This window comes from Wyeomyia smithii, chromosome 2, assembly GCF_029784165.1.
Source record: "Wyeomyia smithii strain HCP4-BCI-WySm-NY-G18 chromosome 2, ASM2978416v1, whole genome shotgun sequence".
NCBI classification, from domain to species: Eukaryota; Metazoa; Arthropoda; class Insecta; order Diptera; family Culicidae; genus Wyeomyia; species Wyeomyia smithii.
In genome coordinates, this window is record NC_073695.1 from 81644289 (window position 1) to 81671210 (window position 26922).

Consider the following 26922-nt stretch of genomic DNA (forward strand, 5'->3'; position numbering starts at 1 on the left):
TCTCTGCACACACATTTCGTAAACATTAAATTCGTAGATTGTACAACACTTTTGCTGGATGTATAGAACATTCGTACTGCAAGTTATCGAATAGAATTGCAACTTTACGCATAATTTGTACAATTCACGAATGTACTTTCATACGAACGTGGATAACAACGAACAAAAAAAAACAGAAGCACGAGTATTTACTTGAACGAAATTTTTGTGTTCTGTTAGTTTCGATTTCGTATAATGTACATGTTATTGCGTAAGCTTACTAATTTTTCGTACTATTTACATTATGCAGCGTTTGCTTGTACGATTGATTGCGTTCATTTCTTGAACCTTTCGTTACGTATACGAATAGAGATCTGCAACCATTTTGACAGTTCTGACGAAAGTACCTTCATATTTAATACTCATTAAAGATATACCACACTGCAAATATTATTTCGTTATTCCACTCACGCACATTTCATAAACATGGATTTCGTAGAATATACAGCGTTTTTGTTGATTTTATAGAACATTCGTATTGCAAGTTATCGAGTAGAACTGCAACTTACGCATTTTTTTTTTAGGTTTAAAATTAGTTTATTTGACACGGCACGATACATTTTCTGTTTTACTGAGGCAAGTACAATTCGTATTAATTCTACGTAAGCAGGGAAAAGAGGGAGGCCTTTTTTAGAACATAGATTTAGGCTCTTCGTGTTCGTGTCTCCAGCGTCGTATACGGATATTCTGACAAATAGACAAAAGAATATTAAATTTTAATGTCAGTCTTTTTCAAATAACAGTACAGTTGTGTCATGTACTGGAGATCACCGCTTCCCAGAATGTCTCTAACGGGTACGTTCGGTTGTTTTTCTCGGGCCCGGAGGGAATCTATAAGCTCGGACCTAACATCACAGAATTCGGCACACGACCAAACAACATGCTCGATGTCATGGTAGCCATCGCCACAAACGCAGTGATTACTGTCTACAAGCCCTATACGAAAGAGATGCGTGTTTAACGTGTAGTGATTGGACATAAGTCTGGACATCACGCGAATGAAGTCCCGACCGACATCCAACCCCTTGAACCATGCTTTCGTCGATACCTTAGGAAAAATGGAATGTAGCCACCGTCCCAGTTCATCTGAGTTCCATGATGATTGCCAACTGTTGAGTGTTCTCTGACGCAAAATGCTATAAAATTCATCATAAGCAATTGGTCTTACAAAAATATCGCCATCAATAGCACCCACCTTAGCTAAAGCGTCAGCCTTTTCATTGCCCGGAATGGAACAATGAGAAGGGACCCACACTAAGGTAACCCGGTAATTTTTATCTGTTAAAGCACTTAAAAACCGCCGTATTTTCCCCAGGAAATACGGGGTGTGCTTCACAGTCTTCATCGATCGCAGAGCCTCAATGGCACTGAGACTGTCTGTGAAGATGAAGTAGTGGTCTATGGGCAGGGTTTCGATGATCCCAAGAGAGTACTGAATAGCAGCAAGTTCTGCGACGTACACGGAAGCAGGAGCATTTTTGCAGAGTCGGGTAGATTCTTCAACAGGTTGAATTTTATTCTATCTAACCCTGGAGCCTTATTGTTGCACGACAGGAGAGCCATTGAAAATTCCAACATCGAAAATGGAGGCTCTTCCGTAGTTACTATAAACGCGTCGCGAAAGGTTTTCTGTTCCGGTACAGAGTCCGGACAGACCTTTTTGGCAAAATCGAGTATCCAGCGATCTGAATACTCCTCACTCTCATTCGAAACGTCACGGTTCCGCATGCGCCTGGCGGTATCCCAAAGAGTGCTCATCGCTGTTTCCCTCGACAACGCGTTTACGAACCGCCGCCAGTACCCGCGTTGTTTCGCCTTTACTAAGCTCTTCATCTGCCTGCCCAGTGCCTCGTACTTTCGAAGTAGGTTGACAGTGCCGTACTCCCGGTAGTCCTTATACGCCGTGGACCTTCGCGCGTACAGCTCAGAGCACTCTTTGTCCCACCATTTGTTGGGAAGGTGCTGTCTAATCGTTACCCCGGGTATCGGTTTCGTCTGAGCTTGAGTTGCGGCGTCGATTATTAAGCCAGCTAAGAACGCGTATTCTTCCTCCGGAGGAAGTTCCTCATGAGTCTCGATAGATTCCGCTATAATAGACTCATAACGCTTCCAATCAACATAACGTGTAAGGTCGTAGGAAATATTGATTGGGTTCGGGGGAGTTGAACCATTAGCAATTGACATAACGATTGGAAGATGATCACTACCGTGGGGATCGTTGATTACTTTCCACTGGCAATCTAACGCTAGTGATGTCGAGCAGAGGGATAGGTCAAGCACGCTTTCACGTGCTGGAGGATTAGGTACACGTGTCGCTTCCCCAGTATTCAAAAGTGTCATATTGAAGTCGTCGATCAAGTTACAAATTAAAGAAGATCGGTTGTCGTCGTAAAGCGACCCCCATAGCAAACAGTGAGAGTTAAAATCTCCCAAAATCAAAAAAGGTGCGGGAAGCAAATCTGCTATATCAAGGAGTTGCTTCTGTTCAATCCGCGCGGATGGGGGAATATATAACGAAACAAGGCAAAGGTCTTTTCCATTCATATTCGTTTGAATGGCAACAACTTCAATATTCGAGATCGAGGGGAGGTCGATTCTGAAAAAAGAATAGCACTTTTTGATCCCTAAAAGTACCCCTTCACCGTGTGAGTCTCGATCTCAACGAATGATGTCGAAATCGTGGAAATTAAGTTGGTCATTTGAATTGAGAAAAGTTTCACAGAGCGCGAACGCATCACAATTGTATGTTTTTATCAAATGTGAAAATAAATCGAATTTGGGGATGATACTTCTGCAGTTCCACTGTAACACAGTGACAAAATTCCTAACCTCTTTCGACGAATTAGTCATCGAAAGATACGATAGCTGAAATGAGTTGCTTCAAAAAGGTTTTCACTGTAGGGAGAAGGGCAAGAAGAATGTTTTGAAGGGGATCTGGTATGTTGAATGTTTTAAATATCCAGTCCACAATATCAGAGAATTTTATGGACCCTGTTTCTTTTATGTCTTCTGATCGAGAAATGGGTGCACGAGGGGTTTTTGGTGCCCCAGGAAGCGGTGGGTACTCCTGGTTTGATTTGAAATTAAAACCGGGGGGTACTTGCTTCGGTTTTTCTTCACCGCTTCCTTTTTGTGTTGTCTTATTGGTCATTCCGCTAGGGGTTATCTTACGACTTTAGCGAGAAAGATTAGGAGAGTTGAGCGTTCTCCTCTTCCTAGATCCCTCTGGCAAGGCATGAGAACACCCTTCGACGGGATCGTCAGATGTACCCTCATCAGTTGGCAAGAAGGAAAAGATGTTTCCTGTCGAGGGTGGCTCAGCCCTCTTAAGCATTTCTGCAAAAGAGCGCTTTGATCGTTCCTTAAGGGAACGCTTAATTTTTTCCTCGCGCTGTTTGTACGCGGGACATGCCGGAAGGTCATGCCGAGTTCCCTCGCAATAAAGACACTTTTCAGTATCCCCACTGCAAGCGTTCTCTGCATGATTGCCTCCGCATTTGCTACAGCGTGCCTTGTTGCAGCAGTAGGTGGCTGTGTGACCTAACTGCTTACAGTTTTGGCAATGCATGACCCGCGGTACGAACAGGCGTACAGGTAGACGAACCCTGTCCAAGCGGACGTAGCTCGGCAGCGCGGATCCGGCGAATGTTACTCGGAAGGAATCCGAAGGGAGGAATTTATTCTTCCCTTCTTCGATGGATACTGAATGAAATTGCTTGCAATCCAGTATCTTTACACTTTGCATCAAGGGGTTTTTAAAACAGCAACTCCATGACGCAAAATGTCATCGACAGTGAGATTCCCCTCGGTAACCACACCGTCGATTTCTACATCCTTGGCAGGGATGTACACGCGATACTCTCTCGAGAAGAGCTCGTAGCCAGCGATTTCGTTTGCTTGCTTCAAGCTACTCACGACAACTCGCAGTTTGTTCGGCCTCACCTTCGTAATCTCGGTTACGGCCGAAAACTGTTTTGCCAGGTCCTTGCCTATTTGTATAATGTTAAGAGGCTTCTTTATGGGCCTAAAGTAAACTACGAACGGACCTTTCGAAGCATCTGGGTAAGCTTTCACCCGTGTTGCCGGTACCCTTGGTACGGGGCTAGGTAGCGGGGAAGGTAGAGGGGAATTGATGGGGGAGATCTCAACCTCTTCCCCATTTGTATCCACATCCAGGAATAGTTGCACCTGCATGTCGTCCATTTTGCGGGAGCGTTGCGCTCTACCGCACACAAACGATAAATATTCGAATGTGGGGGGTGGGGGGATCAAGTAGTTGATATTAAATTTTAAAAACAATTTTTCAAACTACAATGGATCAAAATAAAAAAAGACAGTAATACTAATACTAATAACAATAGTAATAATAGTAATAATGATAATAATAATATTTATTACAATAACAATAATAATAACAATAATAATAATAACAATTATAATAATAACAATAATAATAATAATAACAATAATAATAATAATATTAATAATAATGATAAAAGTTCTAAAGTGAATACTACACCGAACGTCTAAGTCACGACCTCACGGCTGATAGTTGGATTAATCGAGTGTCTCCGCAAAACAAACAATGAGGATCCAGCTTCGTGTTGTGACACAGTGGCCGTATCTTACACTCGACCTTGTAGATGCCACTTGTAGTTGACTTCCACTCGCTCGATAGTATGATGGTCCGTGCTGCTAGCGGGGTAACAGCGGTGCGGGAGAATTATTCTTGCTGATATATCTGCTGCGCCTCGAATCACTGGCGGGGTAGCCTGCCCCTACCAGTGTGCAGATATTTCTGCCGATATACAACAGGCTATTGTTATCGCGCAACACAAGAACTAATCGACAAAAAAACACCCGTACGATAACTCGTGTATTGTTATTTTGCGAACTCAAACGGAGATAAACAATTTGCGTCTAATCGAGGCGAAAGCAAAACAACGAATGATGAACTTACGCATAATTTGTCCAATTCACGAATGTACTTTCGTATGAACGTGGATAACAACGAGTAATTACTAGAAGGTGTTCTGTTATTTTTGATTTCGTATAAACTGAGCTGGTAGCCACATGGTTACAGAGTCCGCTTTGATAAGCAGATGGTCGTGAGTTGAGTTCCACTCCTTCACTTGGTCCGAATCCGTTGCTTTCCCACGATGAGGTAGAGAACATTTATACGCTTCTGGAACAACATCACTCTCAGGTTTCGTATTGAAATAACTTTCGTGAACATTTGTACGTCTCTGGGGTTAAGTTGGAAGGCACGCGTCGTCGCTATCTCGCAATCGATAGAACTAGAATCGCGTTGTGGCAAACCCCGGTGATGATCAATCAAGCTCCTTGCTCTCTCTTTCTCTTTTATTTTTGATTTCGTATAATGTATACATTATTTCGTAAGCTTACTAGTTTTTCGTACTATTTACGTTATGAAGCGTTCTTTGTACGAATTATTTGCGTACACTTATAAATTTTTCGTACTATTTACACAATGCAGCGTATTTTGTACGAATTATTTTCGTGAGCTTACTAATTCTTCGTACTATTTACATTATGCAGCCTTTGTTTGTACGATTGATTGCGTTTATATTTTAAACCTTTCGTTACGTATACGAATATAAATCTGTAACAGTTTTGACTGTTCTGACGAAAGTTCCTTCATATTTATGACGCATTGGTTTCGTTGCAGAAAACAACCAAAGGTTTTGTATATTAAACATACGTTTTCGTGGAATAAACTAAAATATATTTTCAGTGGAAGTGGCGGGTTTTGGAATTAAATCTGAGAAATGTGAAAATTTATAACGGAACAGATTTTGGTTGAGGTAGATATCCGAACTTTTGTCTCGTACCATATAGACTTTTACCCAGCATGTAGGGCGAAGGATTGCATTCGAGAATTCAATGAGGTTTATGTACCACTCAACAACCGAAATTTTATAACTGGGATGTTATTGACCTACTCATTATAATATCCATAAAAAAATCATACTAATCAAAAAAATCATGGTGTTGTACTTTACTGAATGAATGATTTTTATCATACATAACCAATAAGCAAGTGAGCATAAAATAATTGTAACACCGTCAAAGCTGCTGGATGCGATTTGTAAATTTATGACGATTTGTGGATCTTGCCCAAAACGAAAGATAAATTTGAGCTCTACGAGTGGCTGAAGATGACGGATGGAGATCTCTCAAGAGTGTTATTATTCGTACTGTTCACGGAGCAAGCTAGAACAAACAACTAGCTTCTAAGATAAATCACTTGTGGCATCGTGCTGCTTTTCCAGCTTTTAATTAAGCATTCAGTTCAGAAAGCACAAATGAAAAATGAATTGTCTTTCTTTGCTTGTGCTGCTGATAAATAGGTACAACCTTTTCTTTTAGCTAATAGATAATAATTTATTGATGTTCTACGCATGGAATACCCATTTTTGGTGAATAATGTGAAAGCAGAATTAAAAACCTTGGTGACTATATATTCACAGAAATAATGAATCTTTGTTTAATTGTTCGACAAACTTGGTGACTCATTTTGGATAATGAAGACTGATTTAAAAAAACACAGGTCACAGGTTTATTTTCAACTTTACTTTACATCTGACGGCTCGAATAACATCTACAAGAGACACTACGAAATACAATCCATTAGCACTGAACGGCAGTGGTGTTCAATGGTGTTAATTCAGGCATATTTTCCTGCGCCATCCAGTGCGCCCAATTAACTTTACAAACAGCAGAAGGTATGTTATCCCAGTGCAACATTATCGGAAAATTGAACTACCTCGGCGACAATGGTGTATGTTTTCTCCTCCACTGCCGTCCACTGCTGACGTACGAACGGACAAACAAGGCTTGGTGTTATCTTCAAAAGAGGACTTAATCGCGTAATTAACAGCCTCGGATCGTTTCCGCTGGCTGGTATCAGCTGACGCAGCAATAGGGTAAATGAAGCGCGCTGTTTTTAATTGAAGAGATAAGCTGTGTCCAAACGGTGTTGGCGCTCGGTAATTCCGGCGGAGCCATTTGGACGAGATTCAGCAAGGATGTTGCTAGTAGTCTTTTACCTTACACCGTGTGTGTGAAGAGCAGCAGACCGAAAATGATCGTATTTGCGTACTCCCTTGCAAGTGATTACATTTAAGATCGAATCGGTAAATTATATTATTCATAAGGTTTAAACAGATAGTATCGGTAGCAAACTCCGTGTAAGGTAGGTGAAAAAATGAAATCGTAGGCATACTTACTACTTTCTAACGCGAATGAACACAACGGATCATCGAACGGAAATATGTTCAGTCTACCCTGACATGAGAGGATGAGGTGCCGCCTGGAACGGAGATCAACGGAATTGACTTTTGATCATTAATATGTTAGAAAATTAAGGCCCAGTCACTACTCACCGCATCAGATAGTTGATCGTACCGTTGCGGTATATTCGCAACGCAAAGTGCATCGGTATGATCGGATCCTTGAAGTCACCGTGCATGATGAAGTATGTATCCGGCAGCCAGATGTCCTCGTGATGATGGATTGCGTTCAGGTATTCGTACTGCGACTGGTTCGCGTATCGCAACCGTGGATCGTACCACTGCTGCTGGAGCAAGAATTCCACCTCGTATTTCTGGAATAGAATAGGAACAAGAATGTTCACATGCTTGTGGGGTTCTAGATTTCTATACATATTTTCATCGGCAGTCGCAAATGCTTGTCTACGCAGGAAACAAATCCTCAAGAAGATGGCTTTTTTATTTGAGTGTAATTGATATTTCGGTTTAGTATGTTCAATTACTCAACTTAGTATAAATAACAACCGTGTGTTTGAATCTCAAAATGACCAGAAATCCCGAGATACGTATTATGATGCTTTTGCAGTTTATCAATTGAGTCGCTCTCTATGTACTTCCTTTTTCATAATATGTGAACATGCAGGCTTTTTTTTAAAAAAGGTTCAATGTTTCGTGTAATTAGAAATATCAGATTAACTGGGTTTCTCCGATGTTTCTCGAAATTTTCAACATTTATATAATCCAAACGTTCACATCACAAATTTTTTGGCCACTTTGTTAAACTTCTAAGATGTTAATACTCCATAACTTTCCTAGCTTTGGAATACAGATATTTTTAAAATAATTGTATTGATGTCTTGTAAGTCGACTCTATTTTGTTTCTTGTAATATTTGTTGAGATTTTTTTAATTGAACTATTTGAGTGTTCAAATTTTCATTGACTGGCTGTAACTTGGAACTTTAGCTATAGTATCATTTTCACCATGTAACTTTACAAAGTTGAACACTGCCATAATAGAGAAAACTTTTGACCTCCCGAAGACGGATACAATGTTCGAGTACAATGTTATTTACCGGTCAAATATTTATGAAAGTGCACCGCGCCATTAAGTGGGCGTTTCCGCTTTCATTTTAACAATCTCTTGCAGAAAACGACTTTTGCTCCTAGCTGGAGAGGGCAACACAGTTTCTGTGTTTGAAAGCCGAAAAGTGAGGAGAAGATTCAACAAAACATAAAAATGTAATGTTTTTCCTTCAAAAGAATCAACGCCGCGCAGCTGTAGAGGATGGATGGAAATCTACCAGCTCTGTAATTGGCCTCAGCTTGACACCCTAATTGGGTTCGGCGGCCTACGGCCTGCCACTCGAGTGTCGGATGCACAGTTTTCTCCGAAATTATGGTTGGAGAATGGTTTCAAAAGTTTGATGAGTTGGTGGCGTGGTGGCGATATGTTTTCACTTGTTTATTTATCTTTTATCAGCAAAGTTCCAAAGCCACAGTAAGGTGCAATCTCTGATGTTGTTTAGTTGACAAACAATGAAACATTTTTAGGAATAAACAAAATTTGTTTTTTTTTTTAATCGTCGTTAAACTTAAATAATGAAACATGCAAAGAAACTGGTTGATACTTACAAGACTAGATTCATCTGGCGAAGCTAAGCTTAATAGTAGTACACTAACATTTACGGTGAGGGAGCCTGCAAGTAAAGAAGAAAAAAAAACAAGTATTGTGATTTTCGTAAAACTATCTATTTCGCTGCTATACTAAAATTGGCACTTCTAAATTACTATAATTTTATTGTATAGAACTCAAACACGTAGCAGATCATACAGATAATACAGATAATGGATGTAAGATTGTATTTTTGACATATTCGCTACCAGGGAAATCATGCAGACCCATTCACTGTTCACTCTTTCATATGTTTGAATTTGGGACTATAATTGCAAATTATTAACTTAATTTTCTACATCGTCTCTTTGAATGGATACATCTACAACGTTTAAGTAAACTTACAAAGTTTGTTGTGCGTTTTTAGGAATAATTATTTAATTTTGAGTTTGCGTTATAACGTGATCTATCCAACGATTATTTGCAAACAAACACGTGTTTGCTTCTGTTTTGCAATAGAATAGCCGAAGATTGTGGTTCACTTTTAAAAAAATATCATGTGTTAAAAAAATATCATAGCCGATAATGTGGTCACTTTTAAAAAAATATCATGTGGTGTTTTTTATAGTTTTTCAAAAAAAAAAAATAAGTGGGTTGAAGCTGAAGTTTCGAAACCTCTTTTGTATCTGTTTTGCGATATGGAAACTTGAAAGTGAAGTATTTGTTATTTGTTGTTTATCTTTAATTCATCCGACAATTACCGTCTTAATGAATGCAATTAAAAAACTATCTAATCCTAACAGATGTAAATTAATTAAAATAGTCTAGCTGCGAGCAATTTCCGCTTGTAGAGAATAGATGTACTTCCAAAATCAAAAAATTGACCCGTTTTGTTGAAGGTGCGTATAACTCTGGTGACTGGCTCAAAATACCCGAACACAGAACGATGGAACAGCGGGGGCCTAGTGTGGTTGGTAACGTCTCCGCCAACCACGCTCGACGCCTGGGTTCGAATCCCACCGCCGACATAGGTGTCGATGGTTGTGAGGTGGCGTGATCCACTCACAACCAACCCAACTGGTCTAGATTCAATCCTAGCCGACACCGGGAGATTTTCTGAGGCGAAAAATCTCTGGGATCACGCCTTCCATCGCATGAGGAAGTAAAGCCGTTGGCGCCGGTTCGTTAATAAACGGGTCGTGAGTTAGGGACCTAGGTGTGGAGTCGCCTCCCTGAGCGTCGGTAATTGGCCACAACAGTGGCGGAAATAGACCGACGGAAAATAAGCGAGAATAAAAAAAAAAAAAAAAGAACGATGGAACGGCGTTACAAACATTCCGTCGAGTGACCTGCGTTGAATTCTTCCCGGAGCATTAAAGGAAAACTTGCTCAAAAGAGCCGGGGAGTCAATTTCTCCAAGAATCATTTCAGCTGCAACCATTGCACAGTGGTCCAGGAATGCAATCTAGCGGAACAAAATTAATAACTCCCGATGGTGTTGGTTATTTGAAAGAGTGTTTTCGGCAATGTTCATGAGAATCATCAAGGAATATTTTTGTATGAAAATATTTGTACTAAACGTGTACTAAACTAGTACCGTAAACTGGGGTGACTTTGATCACTTTTTTGATTGTATATCAAATTTTTTTTAAGAATATACTGAAAACAATATTCTTTGATATTTTTTAAATAAGTACTGGCATGCATTGAAAAAGATTCAGTCACTACTTCAAAAGTTTAGCAACAATTTTGCTGTTTTTAAATATGCTTTAAAAAATTTACACCCATCATCATTCCGGGGTGACTTTGATCATTTCATTGTTTTGATGAATTTAGAGTATCACTTTGCTTCTTTTACTAAATTGAACAGCCTAAAACGACTTGAATGAGTTTATAAATATGGAAAGCAATTTGGGGGCCATTCACATTCTACGTGAACAGTTTTTAATGGCGAATGTCCAAGATTCATACAAAATTTTTAGAATATATATGAATGATTATCCACTGATAGAAAAGGTGGTCTAAAATCATCAAAAACTAGTCCACGAATATGACTTATGAAATTGTCCAAATTTGCATGTTACTCCACGTCTTGGGTTTTTGTTAAGAAGAAATATGTAATACGCTGTGGAGAATATTGGGACTCAACATTGCCTTCAAGGAAAACCTTGCAAAAATAACAATAAAATGTATTGTTATAATATTTGTTCATCTTAAGAACTAATCTGGGAACAAAATTAAATAACTTTACGTATTGCAACTTGTTGTTTTGAATCTGCTTGAACCGATTGTTTGTATGCAACAAAAATCGCCAAAAATACACTTTTTTTCCAATTAATATTTTAGCATGAAAAACTCTCTTTAAATAGCCACACAATCAGTGAAGATTACGACAAATCCCAAGCACTACGAGCGCTTTTTTACCACATTTTCAAAAAAGAGGCACAGTGATCAAAGTCACCCCGGTGATCAAAGTCACCCCAGTTTACGGTACTATTTTTTTCTTCAGTTTTTCAATTTAGAAGGATGGTTTTTTTTACAAAGTTGTTTATTAGCCAATAATATGAAACTCTACCAAAGTCACAACTATTCAAGAGGCCACAGTGTATGAGATATTGATTTTTTTGGACAAAATGAACTAAAAACTTTTATTTTATTTTTATTTCAATTTTTTCAAGTGTACAAACGAACTCTATGAGTTTTTTATTATAAATCTCCTAAACTTCGAACTTTGCTGCAGAAATAGGATGGCTATGGCCTGTAGTTTTTGAGATATTTAAAAAAAAACGAAAATTTCGATGATTTTTTTTAAATGTCATATCTCTATTAGCGCACAAAAGCGCAACCTGAAGCTCTCAGGGCTGAAAGAATATTTATTAATTTGAAAGAATTTCAGCCCGGAACTCCTTGGAGCTTTTATTCTGTAAGTGATTTTGTAAAATTCTACAAAATTAGTAATAAACGTGCTATTTTTTATCCAATATTATGCCAAATGTCTACGGAGATGTCAAAGAGAATTAAATATGAACTCTTTTGGTCTAAAAATATTCAGTTCAATATTTAAAATGAACTATTTAGTTCTTATGAAATGCTTTTTTTTCAAATAGGATACTTTTTAAGATGCTAATCAATAACATGAAGGTATCATTGTTCTAAACTGATTTGTTCCTATTCCTCTTCATTTCTCCATACATTTAAAAAAACTTCAAAATATACAAAAATATTTCTTGATGATTCTTATAAACATAGCCGAAAACACTATTCAAAAAAACCAACACGATCGGGAGTTATAAATTTTGTTCCGATAGATTGCATTCCTGGACCACTGTGCAATACTTGCTGAATTTTTCTTCTTTTTTCAAGGGTAGCAATTCCCAGTAGGTTGCAACGATGTTCGTACGGTGGAAGATTCAGCCTGTCCGTCCACGGAAATCTACGGAGTGCGAATCGAACAAAGCGCTTCTGTAACCGTTCAATCCTGTCAATCCAGGTGGTTTGATTTGGGTCCCACACTGCAGCAGACGATTCCACAATGGATCTTACTAATGCCAAGTACAACTATTTTAAGCAATGCACATCAGTGAAATCTTTTGAAACTTTCATCAGAAATCTCAGTTGACGACTTGCACGATCAATAATATTGGCTCGATGTGGCCCGAAAGTCAATTTTTCGTCAAGCAGTACAACAAGGTCATTAATTTCGTTGACACGAACTAGAGGTTTACCTCCAATTGTATATGTAGCTATTATAGGATTGCTACCACGATGAAACGAAAAAACAGCACATTTATTAACGCTGATGATCATTAGGTTTTTTTGGCACCAATCCTCAAACGTATCCAATAACTCCTGCAGCTGTTGACAGTCGGAGTATTTTTCAACAACCACAAAAATCTTCAAATCATCAGCATAGAACAACTTACAACCAATTCCAAGACGAGCTGCGACATCATTGAAATACATTATAAATAGAAGTGACCTAAGGTTACTCCCTTGAAGAACACAGGATGTGTTTGTAAACCGTCGGGATGAGTTGAACCCAAGTTTAACGCTCAGACTTCTGTCACAAAGGTATGATTGCATCCATTGAACTAGGCTTTTGGAGACACCCATCCTCGAAAGTTTTCTTTTATTTTTCCTGAAACAGTACTTATGAAACGAGTACTGGTATGTGTTCAAGAAACCTTCTATGGCTATGAGTTAAATTTCTAGCGTTTACACCCAAAACAAACAGGGAAGATTTTGTTACTTTTGAGCAATATTTTATTATTGTTTATGTTTTAGGATTACATACAATATGACGTAGGAGGCTTTCCATGAAAAAAAGGTAAAAAGACTTTTTTTATCATGCCATTTACAATTTCACTCACAGTCGTGAGATAACATGAACAGTGAATATCATAAAGTGACCTTTCTACCTTTCAAGTAACAAATTTGTTACAAAAGGGAGAATTTTTCGAAATGTCTGAACAAGAGATAGTTTTGATAGGCCAAAACTACTTACTGTTACTTGACGCCAGAAGAATGGCATTGCTTTTTAAGCAACAAATTTGTTACATAAGAAAGATTTTTTCGATAGAAGGTATCCATAAATTACGTTAAGCTTATGCAGGAGGAGGGGGAGGTAAGATCAGCGTTACGTAACATGAAGTCTCGTTCGCGTCTTGCGTTAATGTAATTCACGAGGGGAAATTCTGCTTGTACTTTATCCCATTGTATAAATCGGGGTGCAATTGATGACCCATGAAATGCATTCCATTGGAAATGTGCTGTTTCGATATGTACGATATGATTGTTGAATTGGAAAAATCAATCCAAACCTCCTTTTAAACGAAAATAATAAAACTTCAGGTTGAAATCTATTAGTTTTGGCTCACGAGATCAAATTAACTAATTTTGTTCTCTCTTGACAATCGTTTGACCGATTTTAATTGGTTTTAAAACCAAAGTTTTGTGTTTTACTGGTAAAATATCAGTATTTGTATGGTACAATCATCACTAAAAATGATTTTTTTTTATTTATTGCCAAACTTCCCTGAGTTCTCCAAAATTTTCAACGTAACTTACCTTAAATTTAGTTCACTTTGTGAATTTTCGGCATTTTGAAACGTGTTCGATCAAGTTTGATTGAGTTTTGACGAAGTAAGAGAAATTTAACTAACATATATGAAAGTGCCCGAAAATTCAAGGGTTGAATTTGACAAGTACGTGAGTCTCATAATTTTTTTTGTCTCGAAACACGTTAGCATTATCTAGTGTTGTATCAGTACTTTTTATCACGAATTTTTAGGTGATCAATTTTTTCCCACTGATAAATTCGATCCCATTCGTTGTTTTGCTTTCGTCTTGATTAGACGTAAATTGTTTATCTCCGTTTGATTCGCAAAATAACAATACTCGAGTTATCGTACGGGTGTTTTTTTGTCGATTAGTTCTTGTGTTGCGCGATAACAATAGCCTGTTGTATATCGGCAGAATCATCTGCACACTGGTAGGGGCAGGCTACCCCGCCAGTGATACGAGGCGCAGCTGATATATCAGCAAGAATAATTCTCCCGCTCCGCTGTTACCCCGCTAGCAGCACGGACCATCATACGATCGAGCGAGTGGAAGTCAACTACAAGTGGCATCTACAAGGTCGAGTGTAAGATACGGCCACTGTGTCACAACACGAAGCTGGATCGTCATTGTTTGTTCTGCGGAGACACTCGATTAATCCAACTATCAGCCGTGAGGTCGTGACTTAGACGTTCGGTGAAGTATTCACTTTAGAATTTTTATCATTATTATTAATATTATTATTATTATTGTTATTATTATAATTATAATTATTATTATTGTTATTATTATTATTATCGTTATAATTATTATTATTATTATTACTATTATTACTATTGTTATTAGTATTAGTATTACTGTCTTTTTTTATTTTGATCCATTGTAGATTGAAAAATTGTTTTTAAAATTCAATATCAACTACATACAGTCATACAGCCACCTACTGCTGCAACAAGGCACGCTGCAGCAAGTGCGGAGGCAATCATGCTGAGACCGCTTGCAGTGAGGATTCTGAAAAGTGTCTTTACTGCGAGGGAACTCGGCATGACCTTTCGGCGTGTCCCGCGTACAAACAGCGCGAGGAAAAAATTAAGCGTTCCCTTAAGGAACGATCAAAGCGCTCTTTTGCAGAAATGCTTAAGAGGGCTGAGCCACCCTCGACAGGAAACATCTTTTCCTTCTTGCCAATCGATGAGGGTACATCTGACGATCCCGTCGAAGGGTGTTCTTATGCCTTGCCAGAGGGATCTAGGAAGAGGAGAATGCTCAACTCTCCTAATCTTTCTCGCAAAGGTAGTAAGATAACCCCTAGCGGAATGACCACTAAGACAACACAGAAAGGAAGCGGTGAAGAAAAACCGAAGCAAGTGCACCCCGGTTTTAATTTCAAATCAAACCAGGAGTACCCGCCGCTTCCTGGGGCACCAAAAACCCCTCGTGCACCCATTTCTCGATCAGAAGACATAAAAGAAACAAGGTTCATAAAATTCTCTGATATTGTGGACTGGATATTTAAAACATTCAACATACCAGATCCCCTTCAAAACATTCTTCTTGCCCTTCTCCCTACAGTGAAAACCTTTTTGAAGCAACTCACAGCAACTTGGCCCCTCATTTCAGCTATCGTATCTTTCGATGACTGATACGTCGAAAGAGGTTAGGAATTTGGTCACTTTGTTATAGTGGAACTGCAGAAGTATCATCCCCAAATTTGATTTATTTTCACATCTGATAAACACATACAATTGTGATGCGTTCGCGCTCTGTGAAACTTTTCTCAATTCAAATGACCAACTTAATTTCCACGATTTTAACATCATTCGTCGAGATCGAGAACCACACGGTGGAGGGGTACTTTTAGGGATCAAAAAGTGCTATTCTTTTTTCAGAATCGACCTCCCCTCGATCTCGAATATTGAAGTTGTTGCCATTCAAACGAATATGAAAGGAAAAGACCTTTGCCTTGTTTCGTTATATATTCCCCCATCCGCGCGGATTGAACAGAAGCAACTCCTTGATATAGCAGAATTTCTTCCCGCACCTTTTTTGATTTTGGGAGATTTTAACTCTCACTGTTCGCTATGGGGGTCGCTGTACGACGACAACCGATCTTCTTTAATCTGTAACTTGATCGACGACTTCAATATGACAGTTTTGAATACTGGGGAAGCGACACGCGTACCTAATCCTCCAGCACGTGAAAGCGTGCTTGACCTATCCCTCTGCTCGACATCACTAGCGTTAGATTGCCAGTGGAAAGTAATCAACGATCCCCACGGTAGTGATCATCTTCCAATCGTTATGTCAATTGCTAATGGTTCAGCTCCCCCGAACCCAATCAATATTTCCTACGACCTTACACGTAATATTGATTGGAAGCGTTATGAGTCTATTATAGCGCAATCTATCGAGACTCACGAGGAACTTCCTTCGGAGGAAGAATACGCGTTCTTAGCTGGCTTGATAATCGACGCCGCGACTCAAGCTCAGACGAAACCGATACCCGGGGTAACGATTAGACAGCGCCCTCCCAACAAATGGTGGGACAAAGAGTGCTCTGAGCTGTACGTGCGAAGGTCCGCGGCGTATAAGGACTACCGGGAGTACGGCACTGTCAACCTGCTTCGAAAGTACGAGGCACTGGGCAGACAGATGAAGAGCTTAGTAAAGGCGAAAAAACGCGGGTACTGGCGGCGGTTCGTAAACGCGTTGTCGAAGGAAACAGCGATGAGCACTCTTTGGGATACCGCCAGGCGCATGCGGAACCGTGACGTTTCGAATGAGAGTGAGGAGTATTCAGATCGCTGGATACTCGATTTTGCCAAAAAGGTCTGTCCGGACTCTGTACCGGAACAGAAAACCTTTCGCGACGCGTTATTAGTAACTACGGAAGAGCCTCCATTTTCGATGTTGGAATTTTCAATGGCTCTCCTGTCGTGCAACAATAAGGCTCCAGGGTTAGATAGAACAAAATTCAACCTGTTGAAGAATCTACCCGACTCTGCAAAAAGACGCTTGTTGAATTTGTTCAACAAGTTTCTTGAGCTAAATATTGTTCCGCATGACTGGAGGGAGGTAAAAGTCATTGCTATTCGGAAACCCGGGAAACCTGCCTCTGATCACAATTCATATAGGCCGATTGCGATGCTCTCTTGCCTCCGGAAATTAATGGAGAAAATGATCCTCTTACGGTTAGACAAATGGGTCGAAACAAACGGGTTACTTTCAGATACTCAATTTGGCTTTCGCCGGGGCAAAGGGACGAACGATTGCCTAGCGTTGCTTTCTACTGAAATTCAACTAGCCTTTGCTCGAAAAGAGCAAATGGCTTCTGCGTTCATGGATATTAAGGGAGCTTTTGACTATGTCTCTGTAGAAGTTTTAAGCGCGAAACTTCATTCGCAGGGACTTTCACCAAATTTGAATAACTTTTTGCTCAATTTGTTGTCAGAAAAGCATATGTATTTCTCACATGGCGATTCGACAACTTCCCGAATTAGTTACATGGGTCTTCTCCAGGGTTCATGTTTAAGTCCTCTCTTATATAATTTTTACGTCAATGACATCGATGAATGTCTTGCAAATTCATGCACGCTAAGGCAACTTGCAGACGATAGCGTTGTGTCCATTACTGGTAGCGAGGCTAGCGATCTGCAAGGACCATTGCAAGATACCTTAGACAATTTGTCTGAATGGGCTCTTAAGCTGGGTATCGAATTCTCTCCGGAGAAAACTGAGCTGGTCGTTTTTCCTAGGAAGCATAATCCAGCTCAGCTGCAGCTCCTACTAACGGGTAAAACGATCTCTCAGGTTTTAGTCGCTAAATATCTCGGGGTCTGGTTCGACTCTAAATGCACTGGGTATCTGACACAAAAATGCCAACAGAGGATTAAGTTTCTTCGTACGATTACCGGAACCTGGTGGGGAGCCCACCCAGGAGACCTTCTAAGGCTTTACCAAACAACGATATTGTCTGTAATTGAGTACGGGTGTTTCTGCTTCCGCTCCGCAGCAAACACACATTTGATCAAACTGGAACGCATACAGTATTGTTGTTTGCGTATTGCCTTGGGTTGCATGCAGTCGACCCATACGATGAGTCTTGAAGTGTTAGCGGGTATTCTTCCGTTGAAACATCGTTTTTGGAATCACTCTTACCGGTTGCTAATTCGATGCACAGCTATGAACCCATTAGTAATTGAAAATTTCGAGAGGTTGGTCGACCTTCAATCTCAATCCAGATTTATGACTTTATATTTTGACTATATTGCTCAAGATATTAATCCTTCTTCATACGATTCCTCCAATGTCGCACTTTTAGATACTCCTAATAATGCTATATTCTTCGACACCACCATGAAACAAGACATTTCTGGTATCCCGGATCAATTGCGACCCCAAGAGATCCCTAAAAATTTTTCCAATAAGTTTAAACATGTTAGTTATGATAAAAGGTTTTACACTGACGGATCTAATCTAGATGAGTCCACTGGCTTCGGTGTTTTCCACAAAAATTTTACCGCCTCCTACAAACTCGATGCTCCTGCTTCCGTGTACGTCGCAGAACTTGCTGCCATTCGGTACACTCTTGGGATCATCGAAACCCTGCCCATAGACCACTACTTCATCTTCACAGACAGTCTCAGTGCCATTGAGGCTCTGCGATCGATGAAGACTGTGAAGCACACCCCGTATTTCCTGGGGAAAATACGGCGGTTTTTAAGTACTTTAACAGATAAAAATTACCGGGTTACCTTAGCGTGGGTCCCTTCTCATTGTTCCATTCCGGGCAATGAAAAGGCTGACGCTTTAGCTAAGGTGGGTGCTATTGATGGCGATATTTATGTAAGACCAATTGCTTATGATGAATTTTATAGCATTTTGCGTCAGAGAACACTCAACAGTTGGCAATCATCATGGAACTCAGATGAACTGGGACGGTGGTTACATTCCATTTTTCCTAAGGTATCGACGAAAGCATGGTTCAAGGGGTTGGATGTAGGTCGGGACTTCATTCGCGTGATGTCCAGACTTATGTCCAATACGTTAAACACTATACGTTAAACGTTACCATCCACTACTATCCACTATACGTTAAACACGCATCTCTTTCGTATAGGGCTTGTAGACAGTAATCACTGCGTTTGTGGCGATGGCTACCATGACATCGAGCATGTTGTTTGGTCGTGTACCGAATACTGTGGTGTTAGGTCTGAGCTTATAGATTCCCTTCGGGCCCGAAGAAAACAACCGAACGTACCCGTTAGAGACATTCTAGGAAGCGGTGATCTCCAGTACATGACACAGCTATACGGGTTTATAAAAAAGACTGGCATTAAAATTTGATTTCTTTTATCTATTTGCTAGAATACAATTTCTGTCACAAACTGAAAGAGAATGATAAACCCGGCTGGAGACACTAAAACGAAGACTCGGCATCTCTATGTTTACGCAGACACCTCAGACCAATACTGCTCAAAAAGAACATCACTGGTTAGCCACGTACAAATGAATACATTCTGTAATATAAAATAGTTAAAAACAAAATTGTAACACCCCTTCTCTCACCTTAAATCCCCACTAGCTCGTAGTCGGCCGCGAGAATAAAAAAAGGCCTCCCTCTTTTCCCTGCTAATTTAGAATTTAAAAAAAATGTACTTGGCTCAGTTAAACATAAATTGTATCGTGCCGTGTCAAATAAACTATTTAAAACTAAAAAAAAAAATTCGATCCGATCCTGCGGGATCATTTTTTCTTTCGAAGGCTATTTTAAAGTCGCACGCACCTCATTTGGCGGAGCTGCGCATGAAAAAATTGCGACCATATTTCTATCTTAAAGATGTGAATGTATGGAACTTTTCCAATTTTTAGATTGTTTTTGCATCGACAAGTAAAAATAACTGTGTCCACACATCAGCAGGCTCGATATGACACGATCCGTCTCAAAAAATAATGGTTCCCATTCCACGTTCCAAAAATAATTTACATGCGTTGAAACAAGAACAATCTGATACCGCGTAGTGGCCAACTTAAGCAATGGTATCTCGCGCTACTTTGATTGTGCCCAGTATAATAACATGATTGCATTATTTTTCAAAGTAAAATCAATTGCTCATTTTCGTTTTTCGGTACATTGGTCAATCGTTCGAGCTCGGGTTGCAGTGAATGGCTAGCGTATAAGCTACATCATCATGAAAAAACAACGCATTATATTACGTGTATGGCTTTGCTTGTGTTGTACGGAATCAAGCGATTCACTAATTCATGAATAGGTAAATAGAAACGCGAAATACGATGTTTCATGCTATACGTATAACTAGCGATAGTGGATCACGATAAGTTGCACACTTTCAAGCATCATTTTGACTGTTCTTTGTGCACATTTAACACACTATTTTATTCAGCTATCAATGTTACGTTTAAATTTTGAATGCATTTTTTTATATGACTAGCTCGTGAACTATCTTGGGTAACTTCAGTTTGCGTTATTTTATGTTATTTTTTGTACAATAGAAAAGTATTTTTCTATTGCTTGCTGACATGAGCATTTTTTTACTCTCGTCGAAGCAATAAGTGTTGTTATAGATTGAAAAGTGAATGAACTGAAATAATAATAGTACAGTTTTCGAAAAATAGAATTACGCAGACGGAACTCAAGTCCGAATATTTTGTCAAAGAGTGTTTTAGATTCAAAATACAAAATATCTGCGTAAAGTTGATCACCAAGACAGGATTTAGAAAGAACCCGAGACGCTCTACGACCAGTATTTGGAATCGTCCTCTTTGCGGTCATTCCGGGTTCTTCTGAGGGCATAGATTTCTTTAACTCAATAAACACTTTGTCTTTTACTCAAGAAACTCTTTGAAGTTTTTGGCTAAAAATGAATACGCGTGAATTCGAACATCCGCGTGAAGACCTTTGAAATAACGTGGCGTCGCGTGGAAAAACCTCCAAAAAACTGTTTGTATAATGATAGCCTTTTCATATGGACACCTGATTACACACATCTTGTCTATCAATCTTGTTAACTCACTCTTTTTCCTTTAAAATCAAATATTATTTTATTATAATTTAATTATAATTTAAAACTTTAACTGCAATTATGGGTTATTCCAGAGGAGGAAAATAGATGATTTTTCTGTCTGATCCTCCCGAATGCGAGGCTCCAAGAATCACTAAAGGAGCGCCCCAAGATTCATCGTGTGGAACTGTACCTGGAAGAACTGACGGGATCGTGGGTTGTGTTCTTTCGGCCCAAAGCAAAAGTATTGAATACAATGCAAATTTCAAGGAATATGCTCAAATTGCTTGCTGACGTGACCAAGACAACCCAGGTCCGCCCGAATAAGCTAACCTCAAACAAGCAAACATGATTGTTGCTTGTAAATCTAATTCTGACGATTCAGGTGGGGAACTTTCTTCTGCAGAATCAGGCAAGTCTAGGAAAAAAAACCCTAGTTCTCAAACTTTCTAGGAAAGAACAAAGATGATTTCCATCTGAAAAGTTAGATACTATAAATAAAAATGAAAATTTGTTGTAACGCCGAAGCAAACTCCTTTGGGATTGGCTAAGCTAAATTCCCGTTGAAAGATTCCTGTACTTGCAATAACATCAAAACGCCAACAATTCATTCCGCGTCGAACACTCGACAGAAACGGACGTGCAAAGTGGTCGTTCTATTACAATCCGGTCCATGTGTACGAATAGCCAAACAAAAGAGTGTATTATTCGCGCTAAAGGCCAACTAGATTGTGAGTTGTGTTGCTACGTTCTGTACCCGGCTCGCAACTTTGGCTGTATTGGTGCAAAATACCAGCTGCAGTTTTGATCTGTGCACAGTGAATAGATCTTTCTAATTCAAGGCCATCATTTGACAGTCGAGTCGTGTCGCTGTGCTGAGTGATCTCACATCCGGCTCACTGCTGGTGGCTGTATTGGTGCTGCTGTACTGGTGCTGCTGGCTGCTTTGGGTGCAGCTTCGAACGATCGGACAACCACTGCTGGAAGGAAGAAGTAAATAGGTACGTGTTCTTGTCGGCGCTAGTGCGCTAGTGCGCTACATTTAGCGCGATGGATATAGATCCCTCGCCTCCCGTGCCACCATCTCCGAACCCCCTTGACCCTGACCCTTCTGTTACCCCCTCCCCTGTTCATTCTCCAGTCCCCCCTCGCTCCAGGCTTTACCCGGACGGATCTCAACAGGGCAGCTATACTGTTTATTTTCGTCCAAAGGCAGGAGTGAATTCAAAGCGATTAAACATACTGCAAATTTCTAAAGACCTGACGAAGGGGTACAAGGCCGTGACCGAAATTTCCAAGGTCCGACCTAACAAGCTCCGTGTCGTGGTCAGTGATCTGGCACAGGCCAATGCTATCGCTTGCTCTGAGCTCTTCACACGCGAGTATCGCGTTTACATACCCGCACGAGACGTGGAGATCGACGGTGTCATAACCGATTCGAGTCTGTCTGTCGAGTGTATCCTAAAAAGCGCAACCGGTTGCTTCAAAAATACAGAAACAGGCGAAGATTTTGGATTGTAAGCAATTGCGGTCCATGTCTCTCGTCGGCGGTAAAAAAGTTTACACTCCGTCAGACTCGTTTCGCGTTACGTTTGCCGGATCTGCACTCCCTAGCCACGTCTCGATCGACCGGGTTCGTCTGCCTGTGCGATTGTATGTACCCCGTGTTATGAATTGCAACAATTGCAAGCAGTTAGGCCACACAGCCGCCTACTGCTGCAATAAGGCACGATGTAGCAAGTGTGGGGAGACTCATGCGGAAGATTCTTGCAGTGTTAATGCTGAAAAATGTAATCACTGTGGGGAAAACAAGCATGAGCTCTCCACATGCTCGGTGTACATGCAGCGCAGAGATAAAATCAAGCGGTCACTTAAGGAGCGTTCAAAGCGTTCTTATGCTGAGATGCTGAAGAAGACCGTGACCACTTCTACCATAACATCGAACCCCTTTGATCTGTTGTCCTCTGATGAAACCGATTCTGACGATTCATCAGCGGGAACATCTTATGCCAATCCTGGGGAGTCTAGGAAGAGGAAAAATGTTTCTTCTCCTAAACTTCCCCGTAAAGGTCCTAAGATTTCCCAAAGTGTAATGAAAAGTACGAACAAACCAAACCAAGTGCTGCGGAAAAACGGAAGCAAACTCCTCCTGGGCTTGCAAATTTAAAGTCCCAGAAGGAGTTCCCAGCACTGCCAGGAACATCTAAAACCCCAGTTGTTCCTTTTGCACATCCAGTTGATGAAACAAACTCTGGATTAGTGAAATTTTCTGACATTGTGGCCTGGATTTTTGAAAATTTCAATGTACCCGATCCAATTAAAATTTTTCTCACAGCATTCCTCCCAACAGTTAGATCATTTTTGAAGCAGTTGACTGCCCAATGGCCACTCCTAATTCAACTGCGTATATGAAGGATTCTATCTCTGTCTTACAGTGGAATTGTAGAAGTATTTTACCAAAAATTGATTTGTTTAAAGTTTTGATAAATAAAAACAAATGCGATGCATTTTCCCTTTGTGAAACTTGGCTTACTTCAAATATTGATCTCAACTTCCATGATTTTAATATTATTCGCCTTGATCGAGACACCCCATATGGAGGAGTACTTTTAGGGATTAAAAAGTGCTTTTCTTTCTATCGTATTAACCTCCCCTCGATTCCAGGCATCGAAGTTGTCGCATGTCAAATGACAATACAAGGTAAAGAGCTTTGTATTGCCTCAATATATATTCCTCCCAGAGCACAGGTTGGGCAACGGCTGCTCTTTGATTTAATAGAACTTCTTCCCTCGCCACGTTTGATTTTGGGAGACTTCAGCTCTCATGGTGTGGCTTGGGGTTCCCCTTACAATGATAACCGCTCCTCTTTAATCTATAACCTTTGCGATGACTTCGACATGACTATTTTAAACAACGGTGAAATGACACGTATCCCGAAACCTCCAGCGCACCCAAGCGCTCTGGATCTATCCTTATGTTCGACGTCGCTACGGTTGGATTGCACATGGAAGGTAATCCTCGATCCTCACGGTAGCGACCATCTGCCTATTCTTATTTCAATTACAAACGGGTCAACTCGCATGCGACCAATTGACATTCCGTATGACCTCACACGGAATGTCGATTGGAAGTTATACGAGGAAATGATTTCAAAAGCGGTCGAGTCGATTCAACATCACCCACCACTTGAAGAATACAACCTCCTCGCGGGCTTAATCTTCAACGCCGCGTTGCAAGCCCAAAGGAAGAAATATCCCGGCGTAACGATCAAAGAGCGGCCTCCAACTCCGTGGTGGGACAAAGAGTGCTCCGATGTCTACACGCAAAGATCCGACGCGTTTTTGGCCTTCCAGAAGGGAGGTATACCCAACGACTATATACGGTATTCGGAGCTTAATACCAAGCAAAGAAACGAGGATATTGGCGTCGGTTCGTGAACGAGACGTCGAGGGAGACATCGATGAGCACTCTTTGGAACACAGCCCGAAGAATGCGGAATCGCGTAACGGTCAACGAAAGCGAGGAGTCTTCAAGTCGGCGGATATTTGATTTTGCCAGGAAAGTATGTCCGGACTCTGTTCCTGAGCAAAACATTGTTCGCGATGCGTCTCCGGGCCACGACGCGATAGAATCACCTTTTACGATGGCAGAATTTTCAGTTGCCCTTCTGTCCTGTAACAATAACGCGCCTGGGTTAGATAAAATCAAATTCAACTTGTTGAAGAATCTACCCGGCAATGCCAAGAGGCGCTTGTTGAACTTGTTTAATAAGTTCCTGGAGCAAAACATTGTACCGCAGGATTGGAGGCAAGTGAAGGTGATCGCCATCCAAAAACCAGGGAAACCAGCTTCTGATCACAACTTTTATAGGCCGATTGCAATGCTATCCTGTATCCGGAAATTGATGGAAAAAATGATACTCCGTCGTTTAGACCATTGGGTCGAATCAAATGGTCTACTATCAGATACTCAATTTGGCTTCCGCCGTGCCAAAGGGACGAATGATTGTCTTGCGTTGCTTTCAACAGATATTCAGCTGGCGTATGCTCGCAAAGAACAAATGGCGTCTGCGTTCTTGGACATTAAGGGGGCTTTTGATTCCGTTTCTATTGACATTCTTTCGGGTTAACTTCACCGACAAGGATTTTCTCCAATTTTGAACAATTTTTTGCACAATTTGTTGTCCGATTGGCAACTTTTCGCATTAGCTACATGGTTCTTCCCCAGGGCTCATGTTTAAGCCCCCTTCTTTACAACTTTTATGTAAATGACATCGACGAATGTCTGGCAAATTCATGCACGATAAGACAACTTGCAGACGACAGAGTAATCTCTGTTACAGGAGCCAAAGCTGCCGATTTGCAAGGACCATTGCAAGATACCTTGGACAATTTGTCTGCTTGGGCTTTACAGCAAGGTATCGAATTCTCTCCGGAGAAGACTGAGATAGTAGTTTTTTCTAGGAAGCATGAACCTGCTCAGCTTCAAACACAATTAATGGGTAAAATGATTTCTCAGGTTTTGGTACACAAATGTCTTGGTGTCTGGTTCGACTCTAAAGGCACCTGGGGTTGTCACGTGAGGTATCTGATGAAAAAATGTCAACAAAGAGTGAATTTTCTTCGTACAATAACCGGACAATGGTGGAGTGCCCACCCAGGAGACCTTATAAGGCTTTACCAAACAACGATACTGTCTGTCATTGAGTACGGGTGTTTCTGCTTCCGCTCCGCAGCAAACACACATTTGATCAAACTGGAGCGAATACAATATCGTTGTTTGCGTATCGCCTTGGGTTGCATGCAATCGATCCATACGATGAGTTTGGAGATCTTAGCTGGAGTACTACCATTGAAAAACCGCTTCTGGAGCCTGTCTTCTTGTATTCTAATCAAATGTGAGGTGTTGAACCGTCCCGTGATTGAAAATTTTGAAAGGTTAATCGAACTTAATTCTCAAACCCGTTTTATGACATTGTATTTCCATCACATGTCCCATAATATTAACCCTTCTTCGAATATTCCAAATCGTGTCGACTTATCAAATACTTCTGATTCTACTGTGTTTTTCGATACATCCATGATAGAAGAAACTCGTGGAATCCCGGATCATTTACGCGTGCAGCAGATCCCTAAAATTTTTTCCAATAAATATCGAAACATCAACTGCGACAATATGTTCTACACTGACGGATCACTTCTTGATGGGTCCACTGGCTTCGGTATTTTCAATAACAATTTAACCGTCTCCCATAAGCTTGATAATCCTGCTTCTGTTTACGTCGCAGAATTGGCTGCAATTCAGTACACCCTAGGGATTATCGAAAAATGCCCACCGACCATTATTTCATCTTTACGGACAGTCTCAGTTCCATTGAGGCTCTCCGATCGATGAAAGATGTTAAGCACTCTCCGTATTTCCTGGGGAAAATACGGGAACATCTGAGTGCTTTATCCGAAAAATCTACTCAGATTACCTTAGCGTGGGTCCCTTCTCACTGCTCGATACTGGGTAATGAGAAAGTGGACTTTTTGGCTAAGGTGGGCGCAACAAACGGTGATACTTATGAAAGACCAATTGCCTTGAATGAATTTTTCGCATTTGTACGTCAGAATACGATCATCAGTTGGCAAAATTCTTGGACCAAGGGGGAACTGGGAAGGTGGTTACATTCCATAATCCCCAAGGAACCCGTGGTTCAAGGGGTTGGATGTAGGTCGGGATTTCATTTGCGTGATGTCCCGGCTTATGTCCAATCACTATAGATTTGACGCGCATCTCCGTCGTGTTGGGCTCGGGGCGAGTGGTATCTGTGCCTGTGGTGAAGGTTATCACGACATAGAGCACGTTGTTTGGTCATGCCCTGTACACCGTGACGCCAGGTCTAGATTAATAGCT

General features: G+C 40.5%; 1 protein-coding gene across 26 annotated transcripts in view; it reads right to left on the bottom strand.

Annotated features, from left to right (window-relative positions):
* Positions 1 to 26922, bottom strand: part of LOC129725401 (glutamate-gated chloride channel) — a 289723-nt gene that overhangs the window by 97960 nt on the left and 164841 nt on the right. For all 26 annotated transcript variants that reach the window (XR_008728084.1, XM_055681189.1, XM_055681201.1 and 23 more), the window contains 3 exons: positions 8965 to 9029; positions 7446 to 7666; positions 7290 to 7372 (listed from right to left, as the gene is read on the bottom strand). Coding sequence is in view for 25 of the 26 variants with exons in the window: in XM_055681189.1 (XP_055537164.1) it covers positions 7290 to 7372; positions 7446 to 7666; positions 8965 to 9029 (369 nt within the window). In the remaining variant the exon portion in view is untranslated. The remainder of the gene's footprint in view (positions 1 to 7289; positions 7373 to 7445; positions 7667 to 8964; positions 9030 to 26922) is intronic.